The sequence below is a fragment of the Polypterus senegalus genome, chromosome 13 (genome assembly GCF_016835505.1).
Source record: "Polypterus senegalus isolate Bchr_013 chromosome 13, ASM1683550v1, whole genome shotgun sequence".
Classification (NCBI taxonomy): domain Eukaryota; kingdom Metazoa; phylum Chordata; class Cladistia; order Polypteriformes; family Polypteridae; genus Polypterus; species Polypterus senegalus.
The window spans coordinates 97789022-97807649 of NC_053166.1; the positions used below are offsets into that span (position 1 = coordinate 97789022).

At 39.7% G+C, this 18628-nt stretch overlaps 2 protein-coding genes across 2 annotated transcripts; both read left to right on the forward strand.

Annotated features, from left to right (window-relative positions):
* Positions 1–1372: 1372 nt before the first annotated feature.
* Positions 1373–16102, forward strand: LOC120543326 (ATP-binding cassette sub-family G member 4-like). Its single transcript, XM_039776362.1, has 13 exons — positions 1373–1730; positions 12403–12520; positions 13529–13661; positions 13738–13788; positions 14084–14229; positions 14334–14457; positions 14629–14743; positions 14851–15008; positions 15094–15195; positions 15276–15444; positions 15527–15627; positions 15711–15869; positions 16001–16102. Exons 1-13 carry the CDS (start codon positions 1373–1375, stop codon positions 16100–16102), a joined length of 1836 nt encoding a protein of 611 aa, XP_039632296.1.
* Positions 16103–16416: 314 nt separating this feature from the next.
* LOC120543095 (ATP-binding cassette sub-family G member 1-like) lies at positions 16417–18622 on the forward strand. The gene is made up of 3 exons (XM_039775945.1): positions 16417–16570; positions 16988–17106; positions 17184–18622. The coding sequence occupies exons 1-3, from the start codon at positions 16499–16501 to the stop codon at positions 17413–17415; spliced, it is 423 nt and encodes a 140-aa protein (XP_039631879.1). The 5' UTR covers positions 16417–16498; the 3' UTR covers positions 17416–18622.
* Positions 18623–18628: the final 6 nt, after the last annotated feature.

Consider the following 18628-nt stretch of genomic DNA (forward strand, 5'->3'; position numbering starts at 1 on the left):
GGAGGAGAACAGGCCATTCAGCACAATAAAGTTCACCAGTCCTATCCACTTATTTCCTCCAAGAAAACATCAAGTCGAGTTTTGAAAGTCCCTAACGTCTTACTGTCTACCACACTACTTGGTCGCTTATTTCAAGTGTCTATCGTTCTATGTGTAAAGAAAAACTTCCTAATGTTTGTGCAAAATTTACCCTTAACAAGTTTCCAACTGTGTCCCCGTGTTCTTGATGAACTCATTTTAAAATACAAGTCTAAATCCACTGGACTAATTCCCTTCATAATTTTAAACACTTCAATCATGTCACCTCTTAATCTTCTTTTACTTAAACTGTAAAGGCTCAGCTCTTTTCATCTTTCCTCGTAACTCAACCCCTGTAGCCCTGAATCAGCCTCGTCGCTCTTCTCTGGACCTTTTCTAGTGCTGTTATGTCCTTTTTGTAGTCTGGAGACCAAAACTGCACACAGTACTCAAGATGAGGCCTCATCAGTGTGTTATAAAGGTTGAGCAGAACCTCCTGTGACTTGTACTCCACACATCGTGCTATATATCCTAACAGTCTGTTCTTAATGGCTTCTGAACACTGTCGGGAAGTTGTTAGCTTAGAGTCCACTAGTTGTGGTGTAATAGTGTGTGGAATGTTTTCATGGCACACTTTGGGCCCATTATTACCAACCAATCATGGCTTGAATGCCATGGTCTACTGGATTATTGTTGGTGACCATGTATGTCCCTTCATGACCACCATTCACCCATCTTATAATGGCAGGTGGCAAATCTGCAGAAACATGTCAAAACGGGAACGAAACTCAAAGGAATCGTATTGAACGCAGGCCACAAAGAACTGAGGCTTTTTGAGAACAAAAGGAGGCCCTAAACAGTATCAGTATAGTGTGCCAAAGAATTTGCTCAGAGAGTGACCCTGGCAAATAAAATTGTTTTTTATGTTACAATATTTGTTATGTTATTGGTGAATCAAGGTCATTTTAAATCCCAATAGATGTGTTCTTGTATCCTTATCTGCTAATAAATAAATACATTATTACCCTTTCATTTCATGTTCTAAGGCGCATAACAAGTACCTAGCTAACCAGATCAGACCAGTTAGTGCTGGTAATATGGCGTCATATGTTTAAAATGTTTCATTTTTGTTCATTTTGTATGTTTGCCTCCCATCCGCCTTGATTGTGTCCTGCTCCTATTTATATGAGAGAGCCGAAGCGATTATTTCGTTGGGAAGCTGGAAGACTCCACAGATCAGACCTAACTTCGTAGTCCGACTCTGTTCTGGCCTGCCATCACTTCTGGGTACCACTGCCAAGCCTGGCGCTACTCGTCTCAGTGGTAAACTCGACCACCACTGATGGACGCAGACATGGCCGAGAAAGCGATTGAACTTGTGTCTATTCGCTTCCTTTCGGAGGATTCCGTTAGCAGCAGAAGGACTCGAGAACTGCCACTTCTTGACTTCACGAACCTCCACGTGACCCATGGGCTCCCGCTTCTGGACCCTGCGCGCTCCCAAGTGACACTAGAGCCCGCGCCTGAAGACGCCGCGCGCCCAGAACTGACCCAAGAGCCCGCGATTAGGGACGTCGTGCGACCCAACGAGGGGGGAGTCGTCGCGGTGGGGATGCCGTCCATGACACACCTGCGCAGACGTTTGGCGGTGGATTTGGAGTTTAAAGGCGTGTCGTACTCGGTGCCAGTGAGGTCCGGCATTGTCAAGAAAGGTAGGCACATTGGCATACTTTTATATTTTCAAAATGCAAAGGAGCAAAGTTAACTCCAGAAAGGTGGACACAATAATGCCATACACCAGGGGTGCCCTATGCGTCGATCACGATCGACCGGTAGATCGCAAAGGAAGTGCAGGTAGATTTTTTTTTTTAAAACGTTAGTCTATCATATATCCTCCCTATGGCATTTGCCACTTGATTGACATGCAGGGCGGCCAGTCTGAGATCTTCTCTCTTCTAACACACTGGTCATCCCGCACGCACGATCAAACGCGCGAGTTACTGCAAAACTCCGGCTGTGATCTAGTTAGCCTTCCAATTTATATCGACTAAAGAAGGGATTTAAAAAAAATGTTTGGGGAGGGTATGGGCTGGATGTGGAATTGGAAGAGGATTTTTTCTCACAATGCCACAATCGAAGTGCGTTTGTCTGAACTGTCAATCATTGCTATTCCAAAGAAGGAAAATGTGGAAAGTCATTTTCGAACTGTTCATAAAAACTACGAAACTGACTTCCTTCCGAAAAGCGATCTGAGAAAGAAAAAGGAGAGGGAACTAAAATCTCAGTTAATCGTACAGCTGTCATTTTTCACTCGGCTGAATTCAAAAGCTCCTTGACTGCATTATTCGGCTGTACTTATTTATGCGAGTCAGCCTTTTCCCACATGACGATTATTAAATCCAAATACTGTAGTGACCATAAATTTATTGCCATAAAGGTTATTCAGTTATGCAAGGTGCAACAACATACATTTTATGTATAAAGTATACTCAGATTATATATATATATATATATATATATATATATATATATATATATATATATATATATATATATATATATATATATATATATATATATATATATATATATATATATATATATATATATGGGGTGCCAAACAGGCAAATACATTGATTTTCTGAATATATAAAGTCGGCGTCAGAATATATAAAGTCAAAACTTGAATATATAAAGTTATTCCCGAATATATAAAGTCAAAACTTGATTATATAAAGTCAGCGTCGGTATATATAAAGTCAGCGCTGGAATATATAAAGTCATTCCCAAATATATAAAGTCAAAACCTGAGTATATAAAGACGGCGTTGGAATATTTAAAGTCAAAACTTGAATATATAAAGTCAGCGCTGAAATATCCATCCATTTCCCAACATGTTGAATCTGACCATAGGGTCACGGGGGTCTGCTGGAGCCAATCCCAGCCAACTCCCGGCGCAAGGCAGGAACCAATCCTGGGCAGGGCACATGCATCATTCTCAAAACATTAACCGAAGTGTTTTTTTCATTTATTTTTCGGAATACGTTTTTGTTAACTTATATCAGTTTTTTTTAGTTTACTAAAAATGTGCCTGAGTCGTTTCAATGAGTTTATATATTCTGACTTTGACTTTATATATTCAGTGAATCAGTGTATTTGCCTGTTTGGCACCCCAATATATATATGTAGATCATTTCGACCTGGTCATTTTAGAAGTAGCTCGCAAGCCGAAAAAGTGTCGGCACCCCTGCCATACACACATACGCAGCGCCACCCGTTCTGTAAAACCACTCAGAATACGGGGGTCTGCCAGCACTCTGACTGGGGGGTAGTGAATGCCACTTAACAGACGGCGCGAGTGCTTAAGAAGTACGGCGCCACAGAGTTATTCTTACCTGTCTTGGGGTCTGCAATACAGTAAAGTACATTTATTGAAGAACCACTTTATTGCGGGGCAATTCTCGGCGTCTGTTTTTTATAATAACTTTATTAGAACAAGCCCCTGTGTCAGATCAACACACACCCCCCGTGTTAACATTGCCTCCAATAGTGTTTTCACTTCTGGAAATTTGTTTCAGATTGATTTATGTAATCAGAATAACGCATCATTGAGTGTCGTATTTATAAGCAATTTTATACATTAAAGGTGTTGAAGCTAAACATTTTGGATAATAGATTAGTGTTTTCATTAAAATGTACATCTCAAGAAGTGTCCAATATGCAATGTGTGACTTTTCCAGTTGTTATGAGTTGTGTCCTGTGCAGCTCTCAGAAGTGTCTGATTTATTCTCCACACAATTTGTATCATGTTTTATCCTGGGAGTTTATGTCTCATGGGGCCTGCTTGTACGATTTTGGGCCTCCCAATATGTGGCTTTATTGTTCTTAATTTTAATGGCTGAAGGTTTTGATTATACTAAGGACATTTAAGCAAACCATTGTTGGATACAATCCTGCTGTTTTCATTAAAATGTCTAAGTGAATCTCATAATAGTGTCCAAATACACAAAATGTGTAACTACCTGCTCATGCTTGTGATGTTCTTATCAGTGGTGTCCTGTGCAGCTATCAGAAGTTTGTGATTTGTTTTGCCTGCTGTATTCTAGCAGTTTCCATGTTTGGTGTGGTCTGCTTGTTTCTTGTTGGCCCTTCCAGTATGAGTCTCTGTTGCTGTTGATTATGCTTGCAGATTTAATTTATTTAAGGATGTCTGAGCTCACAATTTGGATACAAGATTTCTTTTTTTCATTAATATTTGCACGTTAATCTCAGTATAGTCTCCAATGCACAAGATGTGTAACTGTTTCTTTTGCTGTTATGAATTGTGTCCAGTGCAGGTGTAAGAAGTTTGTGATTTTATTTTGCTTAAATTGTGGAGCCTGGTGTATTCTGCCAGTTTCCTTGTGTGCTGGGGCCTGGTTACTTGATGTTGACCCCCACAATATTATCAATGGTGCCCAGATATCAAAGCTTGGGATTTATTCTTCTCACTTTGTAGGGCCTGCTGCATCCTGGCAGTTTCCTTGTTTGGTAAGGCCTGCTTGCTTGATGTTGACCTTCACAGTATGAGTCTGCATTACATTTATTAAATATATTGAAGACAACTGTTTTGGATACAAGCTTGCTGCTTTCATTTAAATGTGCAAAATAATCTCAATACAGTTTCCAAATACACAAAATGTATAACTGCCTGTTTGTACTTGGGTTGTTCTTAACAATGGTGTCCTGTGTAGCTGTCAGAAGTTTGTGATTTGTTCAGCTTGCACCGTGGAACCTGGCAGTTTCCATGTCTGATGGGGTCTGCTTTTTTGATGCTGGCCCTCCCAATATGAGCCTGTGTTGCCATTAATGTTACTTGCTGAAGATTTTTATTTATTAACAATGTTTAAGCTCACAATTTTGCATACAAGATTGCTGTTTATTAAAATGTCTTAAATTAATCTCAATGTATTTTATCAAAACTCTAAATGGGTTACTACCTGCTCATGCTTGTGATGTTCTTATCAATTATGTCCAGTGTAGCTGTCAAAAGCTTCTCATTTATTCTGCTTACCTTGTGAAACGGATTTAATGTTAGAGTTTTCTGTGTCTGGTAAGACGTGCTTGCTTTTTGTTTTTTTTGTTGTTGGTCCTCCTAATATGTGACTCTTCTGTTGTTGGTTTTGTTTGCAGAAGATGTTATTTGTTAAAACATTTAAGCAAACCATTTTTGGATACAATCCTGCTGTTTTCATTAAAATGTCTAAGTCAGGGGTCCTCAATGTTAGTCCTGGTGGACCCCCTGTGGCTGTAGGTTTTTGTTCCAACCAGCTTCTGTTGTTAATTGAACTTCTGGGCTAATTAAGTGAACTGATATTTCCCAAATTCTGTGTTTAGGGAACAATATATTAATTAGAAAACAAAGTTTGCTAAAAAAAAATATATATATATTAAAATGTACAAAGCAGATTTTTCTTTTTAACAGTTTTTTCATCTTGATTTTCATTCTACTTTTCTAGGTGTTCTAATTGTTTAATTAATGCATTATTTACTAATTAGTGGGTCTGATGCTAAAGTAGTTGCAGCCTTTGATTATTCAGTGTTGTTGGCCAGGGTGTCTGCTCTGCTAGTTTTAATTGTTATTAATAAGATACAACAAAGGGGGGAAAACTGCACAGAGAAAGGCAAAATATAATGAAATCAACAAAAGAGAGTTAAGTATTTAAATCAATAGCAAAGGCAGAAATATTTTTAAATGTCTTATAAATGTAAAAATCATGCTGCTGTGCTTTTCTGAATGTCGAAATAAAAGAAAAATAATAGCAGCTAATTAAATGAGATCAGTGTTATCAGGTTTTGTCATTGATTAGGAATCGGGTTGGAACAAAAGCCTGCAGCCACAGTGGACCCCCAGGACCGAGTTTGGGAAACACTGACCTAAGTCAGGGGTCCTCAATCCCAGTCCTGGAGGGCCGCAGTGGCTGCAGGTTTTTGTTCTGACCTGGTTGCTTAATTAGAAAGCAATTCTTGCCAATAAAGCACTAACAAGCTATGAAATGAAATGAACTCTGCTATGTCAGGTCATTCTCATATCCTAGATTTTCTTTCCCTTTCTATCATGCAAATGATTTGAAGGCTAAAATGGACGAGTAATTCTCAGTCCTTCACTTTTTTCTCTTCATTTTTCTTCCAAGTATTTAATTAAACCCAATAGTGCAGATAAATACACACAGGTGTAAATGTAAATAAGCTAAATGGAGAAATGCTGCTCTCTCTTGTCATCTGCATGTTATTGATAATAAGGAGCAATTCAAATAGCTGATTAAGACAAAACTAAGCAATAAGGGCTCAAAATCACTAAAGTGAAGCAGAAGTGTTACTTTAGCAATAAGTGCTTTTTATTAAGCAACTGGGTTGGAGCAAAAACCTGCAGCCACTGCGGCTCTCCAGGACCACCGTGATTGAGGACCCCTGCCCTAAGTGAATCTCATAATAGTGTCTAAATACACAAAATGTGCAAAAACCTGCTTGTACTTGTACTGTTGTCCTTATCAGTGGTGTCCTGTGCAGGTCACAGACATTGTGATTTGTTTGCTTGTTTTGCCTGCTGTATTCTAGCAGTTTCCATGTTTGGTGTGGTCTGCTTGTTTCTTGTTGGCCCTTCCAGTATGAGTCTCTGTTGCTGTTGATTATGCTTGCAGATTTAATTTATTTAAGGATGTCTGAGCTCACAATTTGGATACAAGATTTCTTTTTTTCATTAATATTTGCACGTTAATCTCAGTATAGTCTCCAATGCACAAGATGTGTAACTGTTTCTTTTGCTGTTATGAATTGTGTCCAGTGCAGCTGTCAGCAGTTTGTGATTTGATTTTGCTTAAATTGTGGAGCCTGGTGTATTCTGCCAGTTTCCTTGTGTGGTAGGGCCTGGTTACTTGATGTTGACCCCCACAATATGTGACTTTATTGTTTATTTTTTCTTTATTTATTGAAATGTCTTAAGTTAATCTCAATATATTTTATCAAAACTCTAAAATGTGTAACTACCTGCTCATGCTTGTGATGTTCTTATCAGTGGTGTCCTGTGCAGCTATCAGAAGTTTGTGATTTGTTCAGCTTGCACTGCGGAGCCTGCTTTATCCTGGCAGTTTCCTGTCTGATGGGGTCTGCTTTTTTGATGCTGGCCCTCCCAATATGAGCCTGTGTTGTCATTAATGTTACTTGCTGAAGATTTTTATTTATTAACAATGTTTCAGCTCACTATTTTGGATACATACTTGCTATTTTTATTGAAATGTCTTAAGTTAATCTCAATATATTATATAAAAACTCTAAAGTGGGTAACTACCTGCTCGTGCTTTCATCCATCCATTATCCAACCCACTATATCCTATCTACAGGGTCACAGGGGTCTGCTGGAGCCAATCCCAGAGCACAAGGCAGGAAACAAACCCCAGACAGGGCACCAGCCCACCACAGGGCACACACACACTAGGAACAATTTAGAATCGCCAGTCCACCTAACCTGCATGTCTTTGGACTGTGGTATGAAACCCACGCAGACACAAGGAGAACATGCAAACTCCACGCAGGGAGGACCCAGGAAGTGAACCCGGGTCACCCAACTGTGAGGCAGCAGCGCTACCCACTGCACCACCCCTGCTTGTGCTTGTGACGCTCTTATTAATGGTGTCTTGTGCAGCTGTCAAAAGCTTCTCATTTATTCTGCTTACCTTGTGAAACGTATTTAATGCCGGAGGTTTCCGTGTCTGGTATAACGTGCTTGTTTTTTTGTTTTTTTGTTGTTGGTCCTCCTAATATGTGGCTCTGTTGCTGTTGGTTTTGTTTGCAGAAGATGTTATTTGTTAAGAACATTTAAGCAAACCATTGTCGGATACAAGCTTGCTGTTTTCATTAAAATGTGCATTTCAGTGTAGCCTCCATACATGCAACATGGCTGGCTATTCCTGTGGCTGTTATGAACTGTGTCCAGTGCTGCTCTCAGAAGCTTTTCATTTATTTAGAGTTCAATAAGAAATGTTTGCCTCTATTGCTGAATTATACTTGCAGATTTATTATGGATGTTCAAGATAACCCTTTTGAATATAATCTTGCTGTTTTCATTAAGTTTATGTCATTCGATTAAGGTTTGTTTCCATGGTAAGTTTTAAGTTATAATGCACTCATGTGCATTAAATAGATAATGGGCTATAATGGCAGTTCTGCAGTTGTGATCAGATTTTCTGGTCTCAGAATATGGAGATTCCTCGATCCTTCGATTGTTTAAGGTACGTAGACAGTACATCTGAAATTTATATTGAAACCAATCAGCAATGTTTCTGACAGCTCAGCTGCAATTTACAAATGCTGAATTTTAAAGTGTTCTTTCTTAGCTGGATGCAGCTCATGCTGTGTTTTATTTCTGTATTTTTCACCTCACGCAAATTTATTTTTTTTTATTTGGTGGGCTGTATAAATGTCAAAAGCAGGGGACTAACAAGTGCATTAGGAGTTTTGTGACTTGTGATTAAATGTTGGACATTGATGTCCCTTCAAGGCTCTCTGTGTTTTTTGTTTTAGAAACATTTTAGTGTAGGCACTGAGAATGCCTCTGTTCCTCCTATATTGTTATGTAACAAGGCCTTATCAATGGCGTCTTTTGGTCTTAATAACACTTACAAAGCATCACTAAAGTGTTTATTTATGCTTGCAATGTGGCCTACTAAAATAACTTCACTTTGGAATGGCCAGCATCGGCTTAAATGAAACACATTTGTCCATCTCAAGTTCAAGTTCAAGCACTTTATTGTCACTGTGGAACACAACAAAATGACTTATGTAACAGTGCCAAAGGTCCATTTAAAATCCAAATGGCAATTAGTTCAAATAGATTACAATACACTGAATAGATGCAAAATAACTAAAAACAGATTCATTTGAATAATATGTTCAAAATATTAACAAGATGCCATATACAGTGCTAAGTGTTCAAGTAACCAGGACGGATTATTATTGCATAGATTTACAGCAGCACATAGTACATCATTATTGCACATGCTGTACTAGTAAACAGTATATTACATAGTGCCAACATAACGTATTGTACATGTTCAATAAAAATTATATCAGAGTTCAACTAGTTTATGGCAGATGGGAAAAAGCTATTGTTGACTATGTTTATACATGAACAAATTGAAGTGAAGTGCCTGCCTGGTTGGTGGAGGTTAAGCAAGTCGGGCGCGGGCGGCGGCCAGTCACAGATAGTTGACACAGACTGCTCAGCCAATCAGTGCACAGCAGGCCCGTTGCTCCTCAGAGACCCAAGTTCGATCCCCCACTGGGGAGAAAGGGTTATTTTTTTTCTTTTTAACCATATAAAGTGGTATGCACTGTCAGTCAATCAGTCAGTCAGTCAGATCATTGTATTTTCATGTGGGATGCTCCTTTTATAATATTTTTAACAATTCAGTCTGCAATTAACATGAACAGGTGTCTTTATAACTGTTATTTTTAAAATCCATAAGAGATAGACAGACAGAGCACTGCATAATAGACAGACAGATAGAGAAGTCACTAGATATAGAAATAAACAGGGAAGGCACTGTTTAATAGATATAAAAAAAGAGCTAAGCTGATAGATAAATAGATAGGAAGGAAAGGCACTGTATGATCGGCAGATAGGGAAGCTGCTATATAATAATAAAATTACTATTACTATATACAGTAGATAGACAGGGAGTTCACTGTATAAAAGACAGAAAGAGAAAGCACTACTAACTGAAAAATGGTACAGCCTTTTTATTAATCAACAAATACTTTAGGAAGGCAAGCAGATAATGAGATTACAAGTAGATGTGCAAAGCACTAGACAGACAGATAGATATGGAAGACACCGTATAACATATACAAAACTGTCAGAAAAAAACAGGATATACAGTAAATAATATACAGGCAGAGAAGCCACTAGACCAGGGGTCCTCAATCCCAGTCCTGGAGGGCCGCAGTGGCTGCAGGTTTTTGTTCTGACCTGGTTGCTTAATTAGAAAGCAATTCTTGCCAATAAAGCACTAACAAGCTATGAAATGAAATGAACTCTGCTATGTCAGGTCATTCTCATATCCTAGATTTTCTTTCCCTTTCTATCATGCAAAAGATTTGAAGGCTAAAATGGACGAGTAATTCTCAGTCCTTCACTTTTTTCTCTTCATTTTTCTTCCAAGTATTTAATTAAACTCAATAGTGCAGATAAATACACACGGGTGTAAATGTAAATAAGCGAAATGGAGAAATGCTGCTCTCTCTTGTCATCTGCATGTTATTGATAATAAGGAGCAATTAAAATAGCTGATTAAGACAAAACTAAGCAATAAGGGTTTAAAATCACTAAAGTGAAGCAGAAGTGTTACTTTAGCAATAAGTGCTTTTTATTAAGCAACTGGGTTGGAGCAAAAACCTGCAGCCACTGCGGCTCTCCAGGACCACCGTGATTGAGGACCCCTGCACTAGACAGATAGATAGACAGACATGAAAGGCATTATATATGACAGATAGAAAGGAAAGGCACACTATATACAAAGCAGACAGGGAAGCCAAAAAGTAAAACTAAACTTCCCAGTTTATCTGTCTACTGACTTCTCTGTCTGTGTATTATTCAATGCTGTCTGACACTGAACGTCTTACATAACTTAAAAATAAGAACAGTTATAAGGACACTTGTTCATGTTAATTGCAGTCTCAACTTTTAAATATTTTAAAAAGAGCATCCCATATTTATTATATAGTGACTTTCCTATGTGTCTGTCTATCTAGTGCCTTTCAGATCTATATGTACTCTAATGGTCTTCTTGCTTTCCTGTAGCGTCTGTTAAATAATAAACAGGCTGAAGCATTTTTCATTTATTTTATTTACATAAATCTCAGAAATAAATAATTAAACAAATAAATACATAATAAAATTAATATCTTGCTAATGCTGATATCTGTCTGTCTGGTGCTTTCTCTTTCTGTTTTTTATATAGTGCCTTTGCTGTCTGCCTGTTATACAGTGAATTCCTTCTCTGTCTGTCTATGTAGTAATAATAGTTTTACTTTTTGGCTTCCCTGCCTGCTTTGTATATAGTGTGCCTTTCCTTTCTATCTGTCATATATAATGCCTTTCATGTCTGTCTATTTATCTGTCTAGTGGCTTCTCTGCCTGTATATTATTTACTGTATATCCTGTTTTTTTTCTGACAGTTTTGTATATGCTATACGGTGTCTTCCATATCTATCTGTCTGTCTAGTGCTTTGCACATCTACTTGTAATCTCATTATCTGCTTGCCTTCCTAAAGTATTTGTTGATTAATAAAAAGGCTGTACCATTTTTCAGTTAGTAGTGCTTTCTCTTTCTGTCTTTTATACAGTGAACTCCCTGTCTATCTACTGTATATAGTAATAGTAATTTTATTATTATATAGCAGCTTCCCTATCTGCCGATCATACAGTGCCTTTCCTTCCTATCTATTTATCTATCAGCTTAGCTCTTTTTTTATATCTATTAAACAGTGCCTTCCCTGTTTATTTCTATATCTAGTGACTTCTCTATCTGTCTGTCTATTATGCAGTGCTCTGTCTGTCTATCTCTTATGGATTTTAAAAATAACAGTTATAAAGACACCTGTTCATGTTAATTGCAGACTGAATTGTTAAAAATATTATAAAAGGAGCATCCCACATGAAAATACAATGATCTGACTGACTGACTGATTGACTGACAGTGCATACCACTTTATATGGTTAAAAAGAAAAAAAATAACCCTTTCTCCCCAGTGGGGGATCGAACTTGGGTCTCTGAGGAGCAACGGGCCTCGACAGGCCATAGCAATCTGGCTAAGACAGCAGGGGTCTTAAACACCTTATCAAACACCTGAGAGCCCTCTACAAGTAATTCTAGGGACATGGACAGAGGATGAAAATCACAGGAAATGTAGACAAGGGACAAACAAGGCAGCAAGTGTAAATTCTGCAAATGACAAAAAATGAGAAAACCAGTAAGACAGTAACATTTACTGATGTAAAATCAATTTAGAGCAGCCAGTTAATCTGTCCTGCATGTTTCTGGCTTTTCACTGAGCACCCAGAGAAAAATATGGCCGACACTAAGAGATTGTGCAACATCCACACTGAGAGGAATGGTGCCAGTAAGACTGTGTAGGAATCCATGGTGCAGAGGCATCAAAACTGAATGGACGTCATGGGCTCCTCACAACTAGAATATAGTAGCTGGTTTAATATGGCACCAGTATGATCCTAACAGTACCATCTAACTAATTACAGTGTACATACATCCTCTAGGACATATTTACCCTGAACTAACAAGGTGCCCACTACATACTATGGTGTCAACCTTTGATGTTTGAACACAGGTCACAAGATAATCCTCAATGGCCTCTCTGGAAAGTTCTGCAGTGGAGAGCTGATTGGCATCATAGGATCCTGTGGAGCTGGCAAAAGCACCTTAATGGATATCCTGGCAGGGATGCGGTAAGTTAGTGACAAGTGTTTGTATGCTACACATGTCAGTGATGTGTTGTGTATATCAGCCTTTCACTGTGTGTCTCTGTGCATTTCATCATCTATGTGTGCACACTAACTGAGCAAACTCTTGGGAACACCTGTACACCTGCTTATTCATGCAATTGTCTAATCAGCCAATCATGAGGCAGCAGTGCAATGTATCAAATCCTGCAGATGCAGGTCAGGGGCTTCACTTAATGTTCACATCAAAAACCAGCATGGGTAAAGATGTGATCTCAGTGATTTTGACTATGACGTGATTTTTGCTACCAGAGAGGCTATAACTGCTAATCTCTGGGGACTTTCACACACAGCAGTTTAAACTGATTGGTGCGGAAAACAGAAAACATCCAGTGAGTGATATATATGCAGTAAAGGCCAAAAGTTTGGACACGCATCCTCATTCAATGTGTTTTCTTTATTTTCATGACCATTTACATTGGTAGATAAATAAATAGCCCTTACACAGTTAGCTGCTTGGTTCTTGCCATAATATGAATTTTAACAGTTGTCCAATAGGCCTGTCGGCTGTGTAGTAACCTGACTTCTGCACAACACAACTGCTGGTCCCAATCCCATTGATAAAGTAAGAAATTCCACTAAATAACCCTGATAAGGCACACCTGTGAAGTGACAACCATTTCAGGTGACTACCTGTTGAAGCTCATCGAGAGAATGCCAAGAGTGTGCAAAGCAGTAATCGGAGCAAAGGGTGGCTATTTTGAAGAAACTAGAATATAAAACAGGTTTTCAGTTATTTCACCTTTTTTTGTTCAGTACATAACTCCACACGTGTTCATTCATAGTTTTGATGCCTTCAGTGAGAATCTACAAATGTAAATGGTCATGAAAATAAAGAAAACACATTGAATGAGGAGGGGTGTCCAAACTTTTGGCCTGTACTATATATATATATATATATATATATATATATATATATTTAATGAATCCTCTCGTTGATTTTCTTACCTACAGAAAGAAAGGGGTGGAAGGTCAGATCCTAGTGAATGGTCAGCCGCAGAAGCGCCGAACCTTCAAGAAGTTGTCCTGTTATATATCACAGTTTCACAGCCTATTTCCCAATCTCACTGTGCTGGAGTCCATGATGGTAAGCCTCATGCAGTGAGCACACATTCCCCTTTTTTAAAGCTCCTTGCTCATTGCTTGTGTTTTTACTCCTGCAGTTTACTGCCAACATGACAGTGAAAGAAACAACAGCTGTGAAAAGAGACATGGTGAGTTAATCATGACAGGTGACATGCATACATTGTGAATACATGCATCAACCAGGCACTTAATCATGATGCACATTATGTCTCACCTTATACACTCTGGACATGCACTGATTCACTTAGATTCATAATCACGCCACACCAGTCAATTCACACACCGACTTTCATTCTTTTTGTGTATCTAAGCACATATCCATAGTTAAAAGTGTCGAGAAACACACACACTTACAATCTCTGAGTTGAATTTAAGTATTTCACTCCAGAGGATTGTGCTTTTCTCCTTTTTGCTTGCCTGCAGGTGGATGAAATCCTTATCGCTCTTCATCTAAAGGAATGCACAGACATTAAAACTCACAAACTTTCTGGGGGGCAGATGAAACTTCTTTCAATTGCGCTGGAGCTCCTAAGGAATCCCTCAGTTATGTTTTTGGATGAGCCCACCAGGTATTTGCTGATTTGGAGGTGTTCAGGTTTTGTGGCACCTCAACAACTTGGTGTAGCAGTAGCTTCTTAACTCTCTATTTTCCCATTACCCATTATCATTTCAGCGGTCTGGATGATGTTTATTGTTCCCAAGTGGTTCCTTTATTGAAGTCTTTGGCACAGAGTGGACGCACAATCGTCTGTACCATTCACCAGCCAAGCTATGACATCCTAAATTTTTTTGACAAGGTGAGTCTCTGCTCTGCCTGAAGATGCCATTCTGTATGCTGCATTTGACCCTAAGCTAGAAGTCTGGCGCTGGATTCTATAGCCAGTGTGTTAAAGGCAGAGGGTCTGCTCCAGAACAAAGTTATATTATAGTTATAGTTTGAAGGCTCCTCAATTTGTGTCTTTCTACAGCTATACATCCTATGTCGAGGCCAGTGTATCTACGATGGCACCGTATCATACCTCACCACGTTCCTCGCAAACTTTGGTCAACAGTGCCGCACAAACTGCAGCCCAGCTGCCTTAAGTATGTAACTTGTAGGCACAGCAATGTCTAACTTATTATTCAGATCACTGAGACATTCTGTCTAATCTGTTCAATGTCTTCTTTTTTGTTTCTGTTATGTCTTCTAGTGCTTAAAGAGGCAGCAAAGAACTCTGAAACGGCACCTATATTTGTCAGAGCTGTGAAGAGTGGCATGTGCACCATAGAGCAGCAGGAAAGCATTACCAACGCAGAAGAGTCTTCCTCCTCCGATCCCAGCCAATGCCAAATCACGAGTGTCAACATGGTATGCACATAAACCCATGTTGTAGGCTTGTTATGATTCAACAATTGTGAAGCAATGCTGACTTGTCTTTCTGATTCTGTCACAGGAGGACGTGGACCCCATGGAGAGTGATGAGTTTGTCAACAGTGCCTTCACTCAGTTCTGTGCCCTACTCAAGAGGTCCTTCATCTCCGACAACAAACAATTGGTAAGTCACCCACATCTGACTCCCATAGCCTTTTTTCTCTTGTCATTTCTGACTTGCTTGTCTTTCTCTCTCTTGCCCAGAACATGGTTCTTCTGAGGTTCATCGTGACCATTCTTGCCAGCATCCTGCTTGGTCTTGTGTACCTCCAAATTGGAAATGAGGCAGTGAAGGTCTCTTACAACCTGGGCTACATTTTCTTCTCTTTGTTTATCACCATGGCTGTAGCACAAGCCCCTACAGTCCTTACATGTAAGAAAAGTGAAGAAATCAGTAGAAGACGGTCATAATATAGAAAAGAACACGTGGGTGATTCTTGATTTTGCTTTTTCAGTTCCTCTGGAGATGTCTGTTGTGTTAAGAGAGCACCATAACAATTGGTACGGCCTCAAGGCTTACTACCTAGCCAAGGTCATGGCAGATATACCTTTCCAGGTGAGCTGCTACCCACTAGAATATCCCTATGACCAGACAGTATCCTATGTTCTGAAAGTAACTCATGGTGGGTTTTTTCACAGGTCATCTACCCATGCATCTACTGCAGTATTGCCTACTGGATGACCAGCCAGCCTGCAGAGGCCTCACGCTACTTCCTCTTTGCTGTTGTCTTAATCCTCACAGCATTTGTGTCCCAATCACTGGGCCAGTTCATTGGAGCAATGTTCAAGTCTTCGACGGTATGTGCTTTTTTTTTATCTAACCTTACAGAAATGTTGTTACTTGCGTCACCCTGAAGACCACAATGCAGCTGTTATAAAGTAAATAAACTTTGTTTCTGCGGTGCTGTATCTTTGCCTGCTATGTGTAGTTCACTAATGGCTCTCTACAGGAGCTGGTGGTGGAATTGATTACTTTTTCCCCAGACTTCTCTCACTTATTCAAGTCTGTAAAACTGAAGTGGTGTAAGTGAGGTGAGGAGGAAGTGTAGCTGCCAGTTAATGGAGGAGAGTGGTATAGCGGGTCCACAGCTCTCTCAGCAGAATCCAGTTGTTTTAAATAAATAATCACCGCGCTCGAGGCGGCTTAGTGAAGGGGCGTGGTGGCTGTAGCAGATCTCGGGCGATCTGCGGTGTGGGCGTTTCTCGCCTAGTGCACAGGTGAGGGACTGTCCACATCCATGATTGTTCCTGAGGCTACTAATGTGCTGTAGCTGCAGTGCCCCACCTCAATATAAAGAAGCGCGAGTCGGTTAGGGGATGAAGAACGGAGTAAAAGAAGAAGAATTAAAAAAAAAAAAACACCACAGTGAGACGGAGGTTACTGAAGAAAGCAGGAAAAGAGAGAGAGAGAGAGAGATAAGGCTCGCATGGGAGAAAGCAGGCAGCTGAGAAGAGAGCCCACGAGGGGAGTGTTTGGCCAACATTCAGTGGGGCTGAAGGTAGCGGTCGCTCAAATTGACTGATAGAGGAGTCGCTGAAGACACCGGGCTTTTAATGTTTGAAAAGACTGCTTCCTGATGAACGTTTTAACCTCGTTTTTAAAGGATTGTTTTTGCGGTTTTGTTTTTTTTTAACCTCCACTTTTCTTTTATGGATTATTTATTTGAAGAATTTTTGGAAACCACTGCACAATACTTTGAACACTGTTTTTGTTTTGATGACTATTTTAATATGAGCACTTTAACACTTTTTACATCATCCCCTTGCGCTATTGTTATTGCCTCACTGTCTAGCTCACCTCGGTTATAACTATCGACGGTGTTGGGTTCAAGGGCCTCCGAACAGCGGATGGGAGCATTTGTGTGTTTTAGTCTTAATCTAGACCCTCGCCTCGTAATGGTCTTTTTTTCTTCCAGGGTACCATCATTACAGCGTGGACTGTGGATGTTATAATGTGCATCTTCAGTGGTTTTCTTGGCCAATTTAATGAGCTTCCCTCATACGTGAGCTGGATTACATATGTGTCCTTCATAAGGTGAGTGGAGTGCAGAGCATTCGGAGACAGGTATCTTGGAGTCCAGTAATGGCTTCTAATTCTGTGTGTCCTTCCAGGTATAGCTTTAGAGGAATTGTAATGTCCCTTTATGGTATGGATCGTGCTGACCTGGAGTGTGCTGAGGGCATCTGCCCACTACAGAAGCCTGAGACAATTCTGAACGAGCACAAGATTTATGAGAATGAGCTGGCAATAGTCTTCACCGTGCTGGTCTTGTACTTCCTCTGCTTGCGTCTGGCAACGTATTTCGTTCTGTGTTACAAGGTCCGGTCATTGAGGAGAAAGTGAGAGCTTCCAAATTGAAGTCCACTGGAGCACAAGAATGGTCCACCTACATCTGAATGGATCTTCACAAAGTACAAGTTTGAATTGATTTGCTTTCTCTGTTACACATCCTGTGAATGAACTGACTGCCTACAAGTGATGCCACGTTCTGTTGATGAATGACACATTAGTTGACAACTGGAGCCATGAGATTCTGACATCTGTTGAGCTGTGGACTTCTGCCTTATCATGCAAGTTTAGATTTATGGACTAATAGTTTCACTCATTGATTCACTAAAGAATAGTGCAAAGTTTATTTTCTGAGGCACAAAGTTTTTTTTTTTTTCTTTGAAAGTTATTTTACAATGAGTTTGCCTCCTTCTGTGACATATTAAGAATGTTTATCAATATTCAGTTGCAAAATACAATTTTCATGATTTATACATCAATTACACATAAAAAAATGATTGTGATCTTCAACAAAGTCACATAACAGACAAACACAATCTGCTAAAACTAATAAAGACACAAATAATTGTACTTCTGAACTTTCACAGTCCCATCAGAGGGTTCAAGTCTATTGAGTAACCGGTAGAACCTCCTTCATGGTGGCGCCTTGCCGTAAGGAGACCAGCATTCACACGTTCTCCTCATGTCTGCCTGCTCCTGTGTCCTCCCACAGTCCAAAAACATGCAGGGTAGGTGGATTGGTATTGCTGAATTTAACCCTCTTGTGAATCCTACCAGGGCTGTTTTTCCTGCCTTGTGCCCAGTGCTTGCTGGGATAGACCCCTGCAATTCTACCCTGGATAGGTGAGTTAGGAAATGGGAAGGATGAACCCCCTTTACCATCCGTAACTTGAACCAAAGATTTCTTGGAGCTGCTGGTCCTCAGAGTTTTCTCCTCGCCACACAGTTTCAGCACATTGATTTTTGTGGGACTCCTTGCATGGGTTTCTCCTTTTAGGTCAGGCCACAGATGTCACCCCTGGACTGAGGTCTGGATTCTAAACATACATTTCCTCCATTGCCACCTTCCTGGTTGTGTTTGTCTGTTATTGGAACTGAGATCTAATTTTATTTGTCACATGAAGTTATACATGATGTACAATATTGTAGTGAGACACTCTAAACTTCTACTAAACTTCAAGACTGTGCATTAAAGAAGAGTTTCAAACAAGAATACATGACTTAATAAACATAAATGCACATCAATAAGATAAATGGCAGCAATAGT

Excerpts from the sequence above, each read along its gene's own strand:
- LOC120543326 (XM_039776362.1), top strand. The coding sequence starts at position 1,373 with ATGGCCGAGAAAGCGATTGAACTTGTGTCTATTCGCTTCCTTTCGGAG. Across the intron at positions 13,789-14,083 it reads CAGCTGTGAAAAGAGACATG|GTGGATGAAATCCTTATCGC; the intron begins GTGAGTTAATCA and ends GCTTGCCTGCAG. Across the intron at positions 15,009-15,093 it reads AAATCACGAGTGTCAACATG|GAGGACGTGGACCCCATGGA; the intron begins GTATGCACATAA and ends ATTCTGTCACAG.
- LOC120543095 (XM_039775945.1), top strand. The coding sequence starts at position 16,499 with ATGGGAGAAAGCAGGCAGCTGAGAAGAGAGCCCACGAGGGGAGTGTTT. Across the intron at positions 16,571-16,987 it reads AACATTCAGTGGGGCTGAAG|GGTACCATCATTACAGCGTG; the intron begins GTAGCGGTCGCT and ends TTTTTCTTCCAG. Across the intron at positions 17,107-17,183 it reads ACATATGTGTCCTTCATAAG|GTATAGCTTTAGAGGAATTG; the intron begins GTGAGTGGAGTG and ends GTGTCCTTCCAG.